The sequence below is a fragment of the Moschus berezovskii genome, chromosome 2 (assembly GCF_049115385.1).
Source record: "Moschus berezovskii isolate FMDL1 chromosome 2, NW_MosBer_1.0, whole genome shotgun sequence".
NCBI lineage: Eukaryota > Metazoa > Chordata > Mammalia > Artiodactyla > Moschidae > Moschus > Moschus berezovskii.
The window spans coordinates 929,909-947,714 of record NC_142461.1 but is presented as its reverse complement, the minus strand read 5'-3'; the positions used below and the strand labels follow the sequence as shown (position 1 = coordinate 947,714).

Genomic DNA, 17,806 nt, shown 5'->3' with positions numbered 1-17,806 from the left:
CAGAAAACAAAGATCATGGTATCTGGTCCCATCACTTCATGGGAAATAGATGGGGAAACAGTGGAAACAGTGTCAGACCTTATTTTTGGGGGGCTCCAAAATCATTGCAGATGGTGATTGCAGCCATGAAATTAAAAGAGGCTTACTCCTTGGAAGGAAAGTTATGACCAACCTAGACATCATACTAAAAAGCAGCGACATTACTTTGCCAACAAAGGTCTATCTAGTCAAGGCTATGGTTTTTCTAGTGGTCATGTATGGATGTGAGAGTTGGACTGTGACAAAAGCTGAGAGCCAAAGAATTGATGCTTTTGAACTGTAGTGCTGAAGAACTCTTGAGAATCCCTTGGACAGCAAGGAGATCAAACCAGTCAACCCTAAAAGAAATCAATCCTGAATATTCATTGCAAGGACGGATGCTGAAGCTGAAACTCCAATACTTTGGCCACCTGATGTGAAGAACTGACTCATTGGAAAAGACCCTGACGCTGGGAAAGATTGAAGGCAGGAGGAGAAGGGGACGACAGAGGATGAGATGGTTGGATGGCATCACCGACTTGATGGACATGAGTTTGGGCAAGTTCCGGGAGCTGGTGGTGGACAGGGAGGCCTGGCGTGCTGCAGTCCACGGGGTCGCAAAGAGTTGGACACGACTGAGCGACGGAACAGCAACATGCAATAGGGGAAAACAGTGAGGCTCAGAGAAGTTCAGTGACTAGTCCAAGGTCACCTGGCTGGCAGGCAGCAGAAGGAAAACTCCAACCCAGAGTCGAGCGCTCTCCTCTCTGGAGCCGGTGGGGTAGACTCGCTGCTGTTCTAGCTCGGCCTTCTTTCCAAGCTCAGGGGCAGGATCCTGCGGGCTGGAGCACACCTTCCACTGACCACCTCCTCCGGCGCCCTCCTCCTGGGGCCTGAACCACAACCTCGGGAGAGAGCGGCGGCCACTGCCGCCGTCCTGGGAGTGCAGGGGGCTCGGGAGACCCCCGCACATGGCGGAGGGAAGCGGAGCGGCCACAGTCGGAGCTACCGCGACCTTTTCCTCGGACTCTGCTTCCCTTCCGGCACAAAGCAGTGACTCGCAGGGCCTGTCGGGCTGGGGGAGCATGAGCGTGTGCGCGGGGTGAGCGCGGGGCGGGCGCGCGCACGGGGCGGGGCGGGCGCGCGCACGGGGCGGGGCGGGCGCGCGCACGGGGCGGGGCGGGCGCGCGCACGGGGCGCGCGCGCACGCGCACGGGGGGTAGGTGGGGCGAGCGCGTGCACGGGGCGGGGCGCGCACGCGCACGGAACGAGCCCTGCGGGCAGGGGCCGTGCCTGCGCGGGCGCGTGAGCCGTCACGCGGGGTCCTCACGCGTGTTTCGTGTGTGTGTGTCCCTGGAGGCGTGTAGGCGGTAGGGGCCCCAACAGACGTGTTAGCCGAGCTTCTGGGGCAGAATCCTGGGTCAGAGCCCCGGCTCTGCCACTTGCTGTGTGAATTTGGATAAGTTTTGTCCAGTTCCGTCGCTCAGTCGTGTCCGACTCTCCCAGACTGAGGAGGGGCTTCATGCAATAGGACTGTCTCAGGGCGGACGCCACGGCAGTGCGCGGGGTGGGGTGCTATGGCGCCCGGGAAAATGCGCTGCCTGTGAATGCTGCAGGCCTCTCGAGAACTGGGCAGAATGAGGTTTTCTTTTACAGCGAGGAGCAAACAAGGCTGCAAGCATCAGGTGTGCGAAGGTGAATGAAAGAGTTGCGGGCGGGAAGGAGGGTCCAGAACTGTTCGTCCTGAGGCCCGCCTGTCCTCAGGAGGGGTGGGGGACACAGGGCAGGGGCCTGGACGGAAGGAAGAAGCTCAAGTTTGGGTGACAAGCGTTTTGTTCTGATTGATCAGCAAGAACAAGCTGTTCAGCTCATCATTTATCCAGCAAAGAATGGGAGTTCAGAGGGTCTGAGTCTGGCCTTGTCACGACGAAACCAGGGGGGCATTCGTGAGTCTATCATGTGGGTGAGAAGAGGGCTTCCCGAGTGGCGCTTCTGGTGAAGAGCCCGTCTGCCGGTGCCGGCGACTAAGAGAGCGGATGCCATCCCTGGGGCGGGAAGATCCCCGGAGCGGGGTCAGGCAACCCGCTCCAGTCTTCTTGCCTGGAGAACCCCATGGACAGGGGAGCCTGGAGAGCTACAGTCCGTGGGTTCACAAAGAGTCGGGCACGACTTAAGTGACTGAGCGCAGCGCATGCGCGCGCGCGCGCGCGCGCACACACACACACACACACACACACACACACGTGAGCAGGGCTCTGCACAGCAAACCATTTTCTGAAAGAATAGGGGAGGGGATTTCTTTCTCTCTGGGTACGAAGATCCTGCATGCTGCATGGCACCACCAAAAAAAGAGAGCAGTTAAGTTCTTCCACTTGGTATCTACAAAACAGCTCAAAGGACAAGGCTCAGAATATTATATATATAGCCTATAAGATGGAACTGAAGATCCTGAGTTTGTCTTATCTCTAAACTATTATTTTTCCTTGTTTGACTACTTTTCTTTGATTCTACTTGTTTTGTTGTTTTGTTTTTCTGATTAAATTTGCTCTTTGGAACTCAGAGAAGGCCTAGGAGGCCAAAACTTTTCTACAAACAAGAGGCAGAGGATACAGCAGGGTCCTGCTCAGTCACCATACCTTTCTCGACTCCTGCATTCATTAAGTCATTCATTCAGCACCCACCATGAGTTGCGTCCTGTCCTGGGGCCAGGAGCACAGCATTGAACAAGACAGAGGGACTGAACCCTCCAGGATCACAGTATAGTTGGGGGAAGGGTGCAGGACAGACAGTTATCAGCACAAATAAGCAGGGCTGCCAGATCAGCTACAGGACACCCAGTTGAACTTCAGATAAACAGTGAATCATTTTCCATGTCCCAAGCAATATTCTGGGGTAATTATCCATTGTTGATCTGAAATTCAAATTTAACTGTGTGTCTTGGGTTTTTACATGCCTACATATTTTCAGTTAGTAACAATCTGAAGAAACTAAGCTAGTGTGATTTTTGTGTTACAGACTGATGGGGGCTGGGGTCTACCTTAGCCAGGTTGTCAGGGGAGCTGAGACCTGAGTTAGGAGGGAGGCCCCCACCCCAGACCCCACCTCTAACCCATTCACCTCCGATTTCTTCATTTCTTCACCTGCATCCTGGCTTCTTAAGGTTAGACTCATTATCACTATTAAAAGGAAAATCTTAGGGACTTCCCTGGTCCAGTAGTTAAGAATTCACCTGCCAATGCAGGAGACAGGGGTTTGATCCCTGGTCTAGAGCCCGTGAACCTCAGCAAGAGAAGCCACTGCAATGAGAATCCTGAGCCCTGAAAGTGCAGAAAGCCTGCACGCAGGAACGAAGGCCCAGGCACCAAAATTAATTAAAATAAACAACAACCTTAGAATTTTTCCCAGGAGCCAGGCAAAAGCAGAGAGATTCAGTAACATCTGTAACAGGGTGGCCCCAAAAGAAAATCTTTGAACAGAGTTCAGAACAGACTCAGCTGAACCCAAACCTAGACATTGCGACTCAAACCTGCCTTGAGAGATGGGAACTATAAACTGAACTCGCAGGAGCCAGGCTGTATAACCACCACGTTTCAGATGATGGGGATCTTGTTCAAGAGACTGTAAGTGGACTCATGTCCCGCAAGGTCACAGGCAAAAGCCTCTGTCTGAGCCTGAGGTTTCTGTGGACACGAGAGAATCTTAGAGGAGATGACGACCTGAGCATGGCTTGGGAAGTCAACCCCAAAATGTGCTTGGGGTGGCAAAACCCTCGACATGTGAGCCCACATTCCTGAAGCATGATGAGAATTGAGTTTAGAAAAAGAGAATAAAAAATATAGTAGTTACATATCTGTGTTTAGAAATTACAGGTGCTGGCCCTTCCCTGGTGGCCCAGTGGCTAAGACTGTGTGCTCCCAGTGAAGGAGGCCCAGGTTCTATTCCTGGTCAGAGAACTAGATCCCACATGCCGCAACTTGAAAGATCCCTCGTGCTGCAGCTAAGACCCAGCTCAGCTAAATAAGTAAATAAAAATAAATAAACATTTTTTAAAAAGAAATAATGGGTGCCAAAGTATATTAGACATGGCAAGGGCATCCAAACTCTTTTAGAAACTTCATTTAACCTCAAGTTAAATTGCTCAAGTTCCTAAGAAAACAAAAATCATGGCCATATGTGACTATAATTATAACGCTACATTGCTTTCCAATCGTTAGAGGCAAAAAATTTTAAAAGACTCGTAATGAAATCAAATAAAATAAAGAGAGATAATGTCCAAGATTTAAAAAAAAAAGAGGTGCTTGCTTGAAATCTTAAGTATCTGTAGTATTTAAAAGAATACGCTCTATGGGAATAACAGATTAGTCTTAAGTTTCTAATTTAACAAGCATAAATGAATAATTGATTGATTTAGACTTCTGATTTTCAAGTCAAAATCTTACTAAATTTGTCAACACTACTAGAATAGCTATGAGAATTTAAATTCTCCCTATTTATAAATGTAATTATTAGATTTCTAAGATCTCTTTAAGTGCTTGAGTGAGTTTTGTTTGTCATTAAAGCAAGTGAAGTGTTTTAAAAAGAAACAATATATTAAATTTACATGTAGTTTAAGATGTTTAAGCATATTTAATTAACCATTAATTATTTTTATAATTAATTATAAACATTCATCTAATGTCCCCTTAAAATCAACGTTGCTATATTCATAAAATAAGCTTTTTAACCTAACTCAAAGGCCAAACGTGAGAGTTTGGGTTTATAAGTATAATAAATTGAACATCGTAAACTAATAATTTTTTAAAAGGAAAGGGGAGTCCAGAGACTTCTTTCTACTCAGAAGAGCTGCCCTCAAGGGCACCAAAGCTCAAGGGCACCTGCCCTCAAGGGCACCAAAGCTCACACTGACATTCCTGTAACAATAACTGTGGAAATTAAAATCAGGCCGCCCACTCGCACTGTCCCAGTGACTGCCGGAGGTCCCCGGACTGTCCGGAGGGACTGGGCCCCTCAGCAAGGCCCGGACTGCTCACACCACCTCCTACTGGTGACGGCCCTCCTGGCCTCAGCCTTCTGGGCGATGCCAGATCCAGTCCCGCCAGCCAGTGGCGGCTGCAGCCACTCTGGGCCGGGGGCTTTAGGTGACTCATCTTGTCTCATCCTTATGACAAACATGTGAAGAAGATATTTCCAGTCATCTGCATTTTCAGGTGGCAACATGGAAAGGTCAAGACACAGGCAAAGCAGCACTAGGGTCCAGTCCAGGCGGCCGACTCCAGGGTTCTCCCGGCTGCGTCACGGCAAGCTCCCCACTGAAGACAGCAACCTCTCCAATAACGGACTCAGAACGAGCCCCTTCCCTCTTTGAGCGCTAAGAGGTCACGGCAAGCTGCCCCCTGAAGACGGCAACCCCTCCAATAACTGCCTCAGAAGCGGTAAGAGGCTGAGGATTTTGTGTCCTTGGCGCCCCTGCTGGAAGCTGGGCACAGCCGTTCACAGCCGCTTGGAAAGGCGCTTGCCTGAGATTTCTACCCAGGAGAGGGACAGAAAGATCCCCAAGCCCCACGGCTTCTAGAACTCACCCTGGAAAGTCTTTCGACCTCCAACCTGCCCCCGAGGTCAGCTCCACTGTCCCACCTGGATGCACGTCCCTTGCCACTTGGAGCACAGCCTCCCACCAGGTTTCGGGAGCCCCTCCCACCGACCGCCACCTGCAGTAGGGAGTTCTGCTTTCCATGGCTCCCCACCGCCCAGAGAACCCAGCCAGAATTCTCTCTGGCCTGGCACTCGAGGCCTCCATAGCCTAGCCCCGGATGGTCTTCCTGGCCTCATCCCCGAAACATCCCCACATAGTTGACTCAGAGCTTCCACGTTCCCCTTCCTTGGCTGTGCTCAGCCTCCTGACAGAAAGGCCCCTCCCCTACCTCTGCTTGTCAAACTCCTACCCAACCTTCACAGGTGAGCACAAAGGCCACCTCTTCCAGGAAGCCTTCCCTTCTTTCCTTAGCTTGAACGAACTTTTCCTTTCTCTGTTGAAGCAGAGGCTGTACATACCAGTCAGACTCCTAACAGCACTTGTATCTCTGCCTGGAGTTTTTCTTCATGAGCAGACAACAGACCAGGAGTACTGGGAACCACCACAGCCCCCACTCAGACATAGCCCTCTACCTGTGATTCAGTTGGAGGGTGGAGGATGAACACCCAGCTCCCTCACTGCTCGGTGGAATAACTTTGAGTTGTTGTTCAGTCGCTCAGTCGTGTCCAACTCTCTGCGACCCCGTGGACTGCAGCACGCCAGGCTTCCCTGTCCTTCAGCATTTCCCAGAGTTTGCTCAAACTCATGTCCGCTCAGAGTTACTGCGCCACAAGCTACAGCAGCCCGCCAAGGTGAGTCAGTTTACTAACTCCTTAACATTTGTGCACCCATTTCTCATTCTCCTGCTGGTGTTTTCTGGGACCGCCTCTCAAACAAACAAGTTGTGCTGAATTCCTACCACAGGAGGTGCTTCCCAGGGACCCCTCACTAGGCCATCTGCACTCCCCATTCTGGTGCTCAGCTGATGCCTTTGCTGCAGCCCTGCTCAGCAGGGGCCTTGTGTGACAAGGTTGGGTAGGAGTTTGACAAGCAGAGGTAGGGGAGGGGCCTTTCTGTCAGGAGGCTGAGCACAGCCAAGGAAGGGGAACGTGGAAGCTCTGAGTCAACTATGGGGGGATGTTTCGGGGACGAGGCCAGGAAGACCATTAAAGCCACAGACAAGTGACTTACTTCCTGGTGGTCCAGCGGTTAAAACTCTGAGCTCCCAATGCAGGGGGCCAGGGTTCCATCCCTGGTCAGGGAACTGGATCCCACAAGCCAACTAAGTAAGACCCAACACAGTCAAGTTAAACAAATAAATATATTTAAAAAAAAATTTTTTTTTAAATCACAGGCAAGATGAATCCAACACTTTCTACTTTTTCTTAGCTCTATATATGTATTATTTCATTTAAACCTCATGACAACCTGGGAAGTAGTGATCATGGTTATCCCATTTCACAGATGAGAAAATCAAGACTCAAGTAAAATGACTTTTCCAAGGTCTCAAAAGCCAGCAAGTGTCAGAGCTGAGGCTTAAATCCAAGAGGACTGCCTCTGGGGATGGGGCATTTAACCATCTCTTGAGGTGTAGCAGGAATAATTACAGCACCTGTGTCCAGGTAGTTACAAATGCCTATTCTTATAAAAGGGTATGTGTGTGCGTGCCCCTTCTCCTGCCCAGCCCAATGCGTGGCACGTGACTTTATCTCAGTGATTATTTATTAAGTGCTTGTCAGAGTGACTCAACAACCAAGGCCCACAGGACCAAGGCCTTATGACAAGAAGGCCTGTGCAAAAGATGAAGCTCAAGGGGCCTGCTCTGCTCTCACCCAGGCTTGGGCAGGCCACTGCTGCTCTTTCAGCCTCACCGCCCTTCTCTGGGTTCCCAGGTGGCTCAGTGGGTAAAGGGGTAAAGAATTTGCCTGCAATGCAGGAGACACAGGCAGATGTGGGTTCCACCCTCACTTGCCCCTCTGTCCAGGGAGAGGGCCCCCCTCTAAGGATTCACACCGAATCCCTGAACCCTGACCCCAACCCCCTGTGGGAGATAGGGTCCGGAAAGCTAGAGAAAGGAGCTGAGTGAGGCTGGACCGAGGCAGGAGGCATCCTTGAGCGATCAGCTTCTTACAGGCTAGGTGAGGAAGAAAAAACAAAAACGCCTCCCTCCTTCCTGCTTCTAAAGTGGGGATCTGGCGCCACCTCGTGGTCACCACCTCTTCCAAACTCCACCTTTTCTCGTCTGCATCTTCTTACCATAGACTCCAGTGACCCTGGATGTCAGCAGCTACCTACCATGCTGGGCAGCACAGGTCTACACAGACCAGTCAGCCTCCTCTGGCCCTTGGCAGCTCTTCAGAGATTCGACCCATCACGTCTTCTTCAGGGTCTACATTTGTAGCTTTGCTTTAGAGACGTGGAAGGAGTAAGGGGCCAGGTTCCTTCCTCCCACTGAGCTGGGTTTGAATCTCAGCGCTTAGGGACAGGACCACGTGCAAGTCATCTCACCCTTTGAAATGTAAAAGGAGGCTACCTCCGGAGTTGTAGCAAGAGTGCCTGGCAAGAAGGACAGGACCCATAACTGGGATGGTGACCTCGGCCTCAGAGCATTAGCCCACTTTTTGGCATGGTTACGTGCATGTGTGCTGAGTCACTCATTCGTGTCCGACTCTGCAACCTCATGGACTGTAGCCCGCCAGGCTCCGCAGTCCATGGGATTCTCCAGGCAAGACTCCTGGCGTGGGCTGCCCTTTCCGTCTCCAGGGGATCTTCCCAACCCAGGGGTCGAACCGTGTCCCTTACGTCTCCTGCGTTGGCAGGCGGGTTCTTTACCACCAGCGCCACCTGGGGGGCCCTCTGGCGCGGTCAGTGATGGCTAATTTTACATGTCAGTGTTGCTCGGCTCTGGCTCCCCAGTTGTCTAGTCAGACACAGGCTAGGTGTTGCTGTGAAGGTGTTTCTTAGATATGGTTAACATTTAAATCCATAGATTTTGTGTAAAGCAGGTTGCCCTCCCCACCACCACCACCTCACAGTGTGGATGGGCTTCATCCAATCAGTTGAAGACCTTATGAGCAAAGACTGAGGTTTCCAGAAGAAGAAGAAATTCTGCCTCAAGAATACATCATACAGGGACGTCCCTGGTGGTCCAGTGGCTAACACTCCGTATTCCCAATGCAGGGGGCCAGGTACGACCCCTGGTCTGGGAACTAGACCCTGCATACGGCAACTGAAGACTCGCACACTGCAGCTCAGACCCAGGAAAGCTGAATAAATACCTTTAAGGGGGGGAGGGGACTTCCTGGAGGTTCCGTGATGCAGAGTCCGCCTCCCAGTGCCAGGCACACGGGTCTGAGCCCTGGTAGGGCTCACATGCCGTGGGCTTCTAAGCCCTCACCCCACACCACTGAGCCCAGGCCACAGCTAGAGAGAAGCCTGCGCTCATGAATGAAAGCACCCACATGCCACAGCAACTCAGACCCAATGCAGCCAAATTAATTTAAAAAGAAAAAGAATACACCATAGAAACCCTGCCTGAATTTCCAGCCTGCAGATTTCAGACTCGAGACTGCAGCATCCACTCTCCCTGAACTGCCAGCCAGCCTGCCTACTCGACAAACTTCAGAATGGCCAGCCCCAACAATGGCATGAAGCAATTCCTTAAAATAAACGTCTGTAGGTGACAGTAGCCCCGGAAGGCTCTGCAGGGTGAGTAGAGAGGACGCCTGGCCCCCATCCGGAGTGCCTGTGGTGTCGCAGCTGAAGGACAGCCTTGCTGCAGCCGTTGGCATAAATCTCGCAGTGCAGCACCCGGCCCGTAACTGCCACTGTGTCAGCTGCTCAGTCCCGTCTGACTCTTTGTGACCCCACGGACGGACTGCACCCCACCCGGCTCCTCTGTTCACGGAATTTTCCAGGCAAGAATAGTGGAGTGGGTAGCCATTCCCTTTTCCAGGGGAGCGTCCTAACTCAGGGATCGAACCTGTATCTCCTGCACTGCAGGCAGATTCTTGACCATCTGATCCACCAGGGAAGCCCCTGCCCTGCTCTCCCCCTAAATGAAATATCCAGCAGGACCAAGGGCTGGAACAGAAGGAGAATGGCTCCCCCACCCCAGAGCCCGTCCTTCACTGGCTGGCCAGAGACCCCTTCCGAGGGGGTGGGATGAGAGGGTGGGCTTGGCTGGGGAAAGGGGCTATGAGGGCCCAGGATGTGGGGAAAGCTCTTGAGAGCAGAGTTGGGGTGGGGGAGGTCCCTGGGTCCAGAGAAGCTGCCTTGGGGACAGTGACCCAGGCCCCGTCACCTCGGCACTCTGGCCTCTTGTCAGAACGCCTGCTGAATTCAGCCCTGCGTGGCAGGCAGAGTGGTCTTCCGAAAGCCTCCACCCTGCCACTGACGTGTTCCAAGGCTCTTCCTTGCCTCTCCTGTGATGGCCAGGCCCGTCACCTCACTGCGCTGGCTGGCCTCCCGTCAGAACCTGTGGACTTCGGCTCACACGGCAGCCACAGTGATTTTCCTAAAGCACGCATCAGCTCATTGCCGCGTTTCAAGGTCCTTCCCCAGCTTTCCTGTGACCTTGAGATAAAGTCAAAAGTCCTAAAAGTCCTGTACGTGACATAGGATAAGGCCTGGTGTGACATGGCCATGGCAAGCCAGCCTCTCCCCACCCCCAGCCTGGCCAGATGGAACTCACCGGGCCCTTCCGTGTGTACTTCCCTCTGTCACCAACACCCTTTCCCGTCTTCCCCTCCCCACGGTCAGCCCACCCCTCCAGAGCCACCCAGCTCCACACCCTTGGTCTGCATGGCAGCCTGCATCTCCTCCTCTGGGCCCCCGGGCCCTGCTCAGTGGCCCCTCGAGAGTTTCCGTATTTGAGGATTTTAGACACAGCCATCTGCTTGGGCGGCTTCATGGGGGCCTGAAGATGATCACAGGGCCCCCCATCTCCTGCCCGCCCCTCCCTCAAGCCCACAGCTGTACGGTGGCTACTGTACCAGCTCTTGGGCCACCTGGTACCGGGGATAGCCTGGCATCCAGGGCTTCACTGAACCACGTCCGCTGCTCCCTACCCTGGGTTGCTCCCCTGCTGTCTGGCCGGGACACCCCGCACGCATCCTTATCTTCTCTGAGTCTCCTCAGCTTATTAGAACCCGCTTTGATTTGCAAACTATGAAGTCCTGGACGATGTGAATCAGGATCGATGCCAAAATCTCGGTTCCGTGTTCACCGATGCTGAAAAGAAATAAGGAGACAGATTGGGGGGAAACAAGAAAAGGAAGAGCAGCCTTACCCTTCGCCAGGCAAAGGGGACATCAGCTTGCTAGCGCCTCAAGAAATGCGCCCTCCTCCCCGGGGAACAGGGGAGCCTTCATATCCTCATGAAGGTCTTGCTTTTTTTTGCCTTTTGCAGAACTTCAAACCAGCCACAGCTGGCATCAGGTAACGCGATTAACTGGGGTTGGTCTTTTCTGAAGTTACCAGCCCGGGACCTTCTTTCTGAACGAAGAATGCTCTGGGGGAGTGAGCGGTGAAGAACGCCAGGCGCAGGGTGTGGTTCGGGGGGCAGAGCCGCTGGCTCTGTGCGGGGCGCGTCCAGCTACAGTTGTTCGTTAGTTGCTGTTGCTGTTTTCGTTGCCGTTGTTATTATTGTTGTTTAGCCAAGAAGTCGTGTCCAGCTCTCTGTGACCCCATGGACTGTAGCCCACCAGGTTTCTCTGTTCATGAGATTCCCCAGGTGAAAATAGTGGAATGAGTTGCCGTTTCCTTCAGGGGATCTTCCCAACCAGGCATCGAACCCGCATCTCCTGCTGAGCCACCTGCTGCTGCTGCTAAGTCGCTTCAGTCGTGTCCGACTCTGTGTGACCCCATAGACGGCAGCCCACCAGGCTCCCCCATCCCTGGGATTCTCCAGGCAAGAACACTGGAGTGGGTTGCCATTTCCTTCTCCAATGAATGAAAGTGAAAAGTGACAGTGAAGTCGCTCAGTCATGTCTGACTCTGCAACCCCATGGACTGTAGCCCACCAGGCTCCTCCATCCATGGGATTTTCCAGGCAAGAGTACTGGAGTGGGTTGCCATTGCCTTCTCCGGCTGAGTCACCAGAGAAGCCCAAAGAATAACCAAAACTGCTCAACTCTCTCAGGCCTGTTTACATTGTTTGCCTAGCCTGTTCATTATTTCTTTGTTTTCCTTGTTTATTAGAAAAGAAGGGCTTCCCAGGGGGCTCAGTGGTAAGAAATCCACCTGCAATGCAGGACATGCGGGCTTGATGTAATGCATTATATCCCTGGGTCGGGAAAATTCTGTGATGAAGGAAATGGCAACCCACTCCAATATTCTTGCCTGGGAAATCCCATCGACCGAGGGAGCTGGGCAGACTACAGTCCGTGGAGTTGAAGAACAGTCAGACAACTTAGCGACTAAACAAAATCAGAAAAGTCTCATTTTTATTCAAGAAAAGTCACACTTCTGTGTCTGCTACAACAGAAGGAATGCATGCTTGTGACACACTGCAGAGGTTTTTAAAGCGTGTTATTAAAACACACGTACAGTTTGAAACCAGTTTTTATGAAAACTTAACTACATACAGGCATAGAAAATAACTACCATCCACTAGAACTTGAGTCTGTGGTCCTGACGCACTAAGCATTTTTCTCAGTAACCTTCCGACCCTGTGGGCTGGGCACTGCTAGCATCTCCTGTACAGAGGAAGAAGCCGAGGCCCAGAGAGGTCCCCTAGCTGCTGAGGCGCTGAACTGGACTTGACCCCAGGTTTGCCAAGTCCAAAAGCCACGCATGCTTTCACCTCCAGGCTGATCGGTGCCTCTGTGCAAATTAGGGATATTATTAGCTCCCAGCTCATAGGGCTGTTGCGAGGATTAAATGAGCTAAGAGGTGTCAAGCCCTTAGAGAAGTTCCTGGCACAGCCCAAGGGCTCAGTAAGCGTGATCACCTACAGCAGCAACTCACTGCCTCTGTGTGGGCCCTGTGAGATCACCCACCAAAATGTTCACAGTGGTCATCCCTGTCCTGGGGTCATGGGGGACCTTTTATAAAACTTTTTCCAAAATGATCAGGTAGGGGAATTCCCTGGCAGTCCAGCAGTTAGGACTGAGAGCTTCCAGTACAGGGGGCACCAGTTCGATCCCTGGTTGGGAAACTAAGATCCTCAAAGTGGCAAGGCACAGTCAAAAAAATATTTTAGTGTAGTATATAATAAGGAATACATATTACTTATTTATTTCTAAATTCTTGCCCGTATGATGCCCTAAGTGAACTTGAGGACAAGGCAGGCCTGTGAAATATCTGGGTCATCTCCCAGCTCCCCTCAAGGCCTGGCATAGATCGCCCCCCAGTATAGGGTCCCAGCAGGGAGCAGCTCAGATGGACTTCTCCCAGCCCAGCCTCTCTGGCCACTTGTGTGGCAGGAGCCAGAGTGAGTCGGGGGTGTGGGGTGCAGGTCGGAGCCAGAACTGGCCCCAGCTAAGCCTGCCCTTTGCTGGCCTTCCCCAAAAGGCACAGTGAGGTACCCCGTGGCTCTTCCTGGCCCCAGGGGAGCAGCCGTGATGGGTGAGACCTCCGGCCCTGAATCCACCAACAGCTGTGACCACTTCAGCTATTTTAAACCCTTGGGCACCCGGAGGCTCCTGTCCCACCAACCACGCGCTCTGACCCAGCATCACAGGCCCCAAGCCAGGGATGGGAGCCCTGAACGTGGGTCTGCCAGGCCTGGGTGGGATTTTTCTTTTAAGAAGAGGGAATTTAATTTCTTGAGCACTCACCTTGTACCAGAGACTGTGCTAATGTTTTCCATACATTGTCTCATATCAAGTCATGCTTATATCTAGGCTGAGAGGTCACTTTGGTCATAGATCAGGTAAATGAGGAAAATGAGGTCCAGGTCCCACCGAGGCGTGACTGGGATCAGAACCTGGGCTTCCTCATCCGCCGAGCCGGGGACAGCATCCCTTCCCTGCTCTCACCCGCTTCGCCCCTACCTCCACTGCACCCCCACACATGCCCGCCCAAGCTCCTTTCCTGGCTCTGTGCTCTTAGGCGCTGTGAGACCGACCAAGGGCAAATTCTTGAACGTTTCTGTGGCTCCATTTCTTCATCTGTAAAGTGGCGGGGTGATTGGGAGGGTATAATGATCTAATTCTAATACTTGAAAAGTGCCGCTGGAGCAGCGCCCAGCACACGGAAGGAATGCGTTCAGGGCCCACTGTTCTTCCTTGTCTCCTGGCAGTCACCACCTTTGCCTGGCTTTCTCTCTCCCCTGCACCTGTGATGACCCGCCCAGACCTTGGTGGGGGTGCGGTACTTTCCCCCCATTCTGGGCCCCAGCAGGTGACGTGAGGGTGCTGGATTCTATGACCCCCAGGAGGGCGGGTACCCTGGCATATGTCCCATATCTGCCACACAGTAGGGGCTTGAAACTAATTTTGGTAAAGGAACACCCAGACAAGAGTCCACCCCGGGGGCCTCGGGGTTAGTTCTGAGCTGCACAAATACTTTACCATTTTGGCAGGGGCCACCCTGCCTTCTGACTGGATGGTGCACTCAGCAACTGCAGGAGCCTATCAAAAGTTACCAGGTCTTCCTAGGTGTGTGCACCTTGGGGGCAGATGCACCCCCCAGCTCAACTCAGGCCTTCCCCTTCCCCAGCTGTGTGCCTCCTAGATCTCAGCTACCCAGGAGCATCTGGGCTCTTGGCCGGTCTCCTAATGTGGGCCCCCTCAAGGAGGCTGCTGGGGTCAGGCATCGGGGTGTGTCTCCTCTCTGAGCAGTTGTGAGCCTGAACCCTCTTACTCAGATGCCCCCCGTCCCACGGCTCCCATCCCCCAGCAGACTTACCCCCTTCCCATGTAAGCATCCCCTCCAGTCTGCACATCCTTCTTACAACCTCTGCCCTCTCAGAAACGCCTCGCTTCCGGCCCCTTCTACCAAGGGCCACTCAGTCCTTTGTGAATTATCTGGCTTGGCTTCAGAGCTGGAAGGGTCTGGGATGGGGATCCTGCCCAATGCCATCCTGCACCTCCAGCGGGCCCACAAGTCACAGGCTGACCTCTGCAGGGGCACCCTCTTTTGCCCAGGGCCCCAGTGATCCCTCACTGTCCCTGCACGGGAACATCAATATTTCAGTCCACAAACACTGGTCAGCTAATCCGCTTCTCGCCAGAGCTCTCAGCAGCCCAGCAGGGGCCTTTGTTGACCCTGCCCAGGACACCTCCTGGCACTCCATCCAGGACAGCCAGAAGGGCCTCCTCAATCCCGCCGCCCCCAGCCAGTCCTCACTGAGGACCCGTGCCAGGGCTCTCATTGCCCACCCATCAATCAACGCCTTGGCTTGACATTCCTGCCCCACTGCCACCCCCCTCCCCACTTCCCCTCTGTACTATTAACCTGATTGTTGGGGGTTAAGGGGGGCAGTCAGGCTGTATCTGGCTTCCCCATTTGGTCAGAAAGCTCCCTCTCTGCCCTTCCCCTCAGTCTGCAAACCCCTCTTTTTTAAAAAAGTTATTTATGTATTTATTTTAATTGGAGGATAATTACTTTAAATACTGTGATGGGTTTTGCCGTACATAAGTATGAACCGGCCGTTGGTGCACATGTGTCCCCTCCACCCTGAAAGCCCCTCCTGCGTCCCTCCCCACCCTGTTCCTACAGAGCTTTGGTGCCCTGCTCCGTACAGCAAACTTGCCCAGGTTTGGGCAGAAGACCTAAACAGACGTTTCTCCACAGAAGACAGACAGATGGCTAAGAAACAAGAAAAGATGCAAAGCCCTCCTTTAAGAAGGCTCACTCCCCAGCCCTGGCTGGGTCAGCGCATCCACTCGCTCTGTCCCTGCCCCTATGGCGTTTGCAGTATCCGCCCGCGGGGCTGGGGGCGCCCAGAGGGGCGGCTGGCCCCGCGTGCTGGCGCCGGGCAGCTGGGGGCCCACGGAAAGTCTGGTGAACAAAAGAAAGAGCAACTCGACTGCTGACGTCACCCAGACCAGGCGGGGGCGTGGCCACGCTTGACGGACGGGCCCGCGGCCCACTGCGCGAGGAGGCCGCGGGCTGCCCCGCCCACCGGCGGCCCGATAAAGGCGGGGCGCGGGCCGCGGGCGGGCGGCTGCGTGGGGCTCACCTGCGGCAGGTGCTGCGCGGGGCTGCCGGGCGAGCACGCGCGGGCCGGGCGCTGCGCGAGGATGCTGCGCGAGCGGACGGTGCGGCTGCACTACGGCAGCCGCGTCGAGGCGGTGTACGTGCTGGGCACGCACCTCTGGACCGACGTCTGCAGGTGAGCCGGGCCGCCGCGCCCCTCCTGCGGGCTGGGCCCGAAATCTGGACCCAGAAAACCCGAGACCCTCGCCGGACCCGGGGACACGAACAGGTTGCCTCCAGCCCGAGTCGCCCCTCGTCCCAGGCCCCCGCGCCCAGAAATCCTGAGAGCCAGCCTCCAAACCTGTGTCAGATTCCCCCACATCCAGAGACCCCCCAGATACGCAGACACAGCATGGGCACCCCCACTACCCCTTTCCCAGAACCCCCCGCCGCTTCTCCCCGGCCTTCCCGCCCCCGACCCTCTCCAGCCCCTCCCCCGGGACGACCTGGGCACCCCTTGCCTTCCCCAGCCTCTTCTCTTTCCCCTCCCCGCTCTGCCTTCAGCAGCTCCCTGAAGCCCCCAGACTCTGGCTCACCTCCCACTGCAGCCCAGACCCTCCCCCAACTCCCAGACCAGCTGAACTTCCTCCTGGATCCGCCTGGGACATGGCCAGCAGGAATCTGGCCAAGGGGTGGCCTCGGCTCCAATTTCGCCCTGTGGGGGCTCCGGGTGATTGTCTGTCCCCAAGCACTGGCCAGGAGCACCCTGTCCCCAAATGCCTTCCCCTGACTGCACCCTGGGGTCAGGGAGGGGCCTTGTTCCACCAGAGGGAGGGTGTGGACATGGGGTCTTTGTCAGAAGAGCGCTCCTCATTCAGGACCCTGTTCCCACTGGCCCTGTTCTCCCATCCTCAAAGTCTGGTGGGATTTCTTAGACCACAGGCCGTGGGACGGGGGAATGGTAGTAAGCGCCCCAGCACCCCCGTCCCCGCCCGGGAAGCCGCAAAGTCCCAGACTGGTGCGAAGGAAGCGGTGGAGTCACAGGTGGGACCCTACAGCCCTCTGCTCCAGGTCCTTGAAGTGTTCCCCATTGCTGGCACGGTAGGGGTCGGTGCTGAGAAGAGGGAGCACGGAGGACTCGGGGTGGGGACCCCATGCTGATGCCCATGGGCACGTCCCTCGAACCGCTCTGCGCCTTGAGTGGCTTACTGCTCTCAAATCATTCTGTCATCGGGCACCCTGCCTCTCCCAGACCCTCCGACACCCCATCCCTGTGTCTTCTCCTACACCCTCCCAGCCCATTCCCTCTGTCACCTCCAGTGGCCCTGCCAGCCCTGCCAGGCCAGTCCCCTGCCCCCTTCCTCCTCAGCAGGCACTGGCCGACCACGAGGGCAAAGAGCCAGTCACCGTGCAGACCGGGGGCCCTGTCCGCTCGCCGGCCCCTGCCTTCAGTTCCTGTGTGTGAACCTCACGGTCACAACTCAGAAGCACAGTGAGGCCCAGGCCTCAGTGGCCCTGGGGGCGCTCCCCTCCCTCCCCCACCCCCCGTCCTAACTGGGCATTGCCAGCAAGTGGGCTGGGAGCCAGGACACTCAGGCCTCTAAGCCTCAGCTGTCACCATACCCGCCTGTTTGTCCACTGGGGCACTTTCAGTGCAGCCTGAGAGGCTGGCACGATGCCTCCGTTGGGGGGTGGGGAGTCAAGAAGGGGTCAGGCTCAGGCCCACCCTCTGTCCTGGCAGAGAGTGGGGGAAGGGTGGACTCATCCCCCCCAGCAGGGCGCAGAAGTGCGACGGTCCCCTCTGTCCTTTCTCAAGAAGCCAGTCACGGCCCCTGCGACCCTCCCCTCCTACCTGCCTTTGGCCTAAGACACTCACACCCCTTGCAGAGAGGCAGCACACTCTAGAACACTGCTGTCCAGTGGAAATAGAATGCAAGCCACAAAGACAGCCTTAGGGTTAAAATAAGCAGGTAAAATTAATTATAATAACACATGCATGCGTGTGAAGTCACGTCAATCGTTCCGACTCTTTGTGACCCTATGGGCTTGTAGCCTGTCAGGCTCCTCTGTCCATGGGATTCTCCAGGCAAGAATACTGGAGTGGATTGCCGTGCCCTCCTCCGGGGGATC

At 54.6% G+C, this 17,806-nt stretch overlaps 1 protein-coding gene and 1 long non-coding RNA gene across 2 annotated transcripts in view; both read left to right on the top strand.

The window, feature by feature from the left end:
• Positions 1 to 1,281: 1,281 nt before the first annotated feature.
• On the top strand, positions 1,282 to 15,546 carry LOC129537575 (uncharacterized). The gene is made up of 3 exons (XR_008682051.2): positions 1,282 to 1,713; positions 5,226 to 9,298; positions 11,001 to 15,546. It is a non-coding gene; the product is annotated as an uncharacterized LOC129537575 (long non-coding RNA).
• Positions 15,547 to 15,714: 168 nt separating this feature from the next.
• Positions 15,715 to 17,806, top strand: part of PADI2 (peptidyl arginine deiminase 2) — a 55,975-nt gene continuing 53,883 nt past the window's right edge. The window contains exon 1 of the mRNA XM_088842914.1: positions 15,715 to 15,872. Within this exon, the coding sequence (XP_088699040.1) occupies positions 15,781 to 15,872 (92 nt within the window). The 5' untranslated portion in view covers positions 15,715 to 15,780. The remainder of the gene's footprint in view (positions 15,873 to 17,806) is intronic.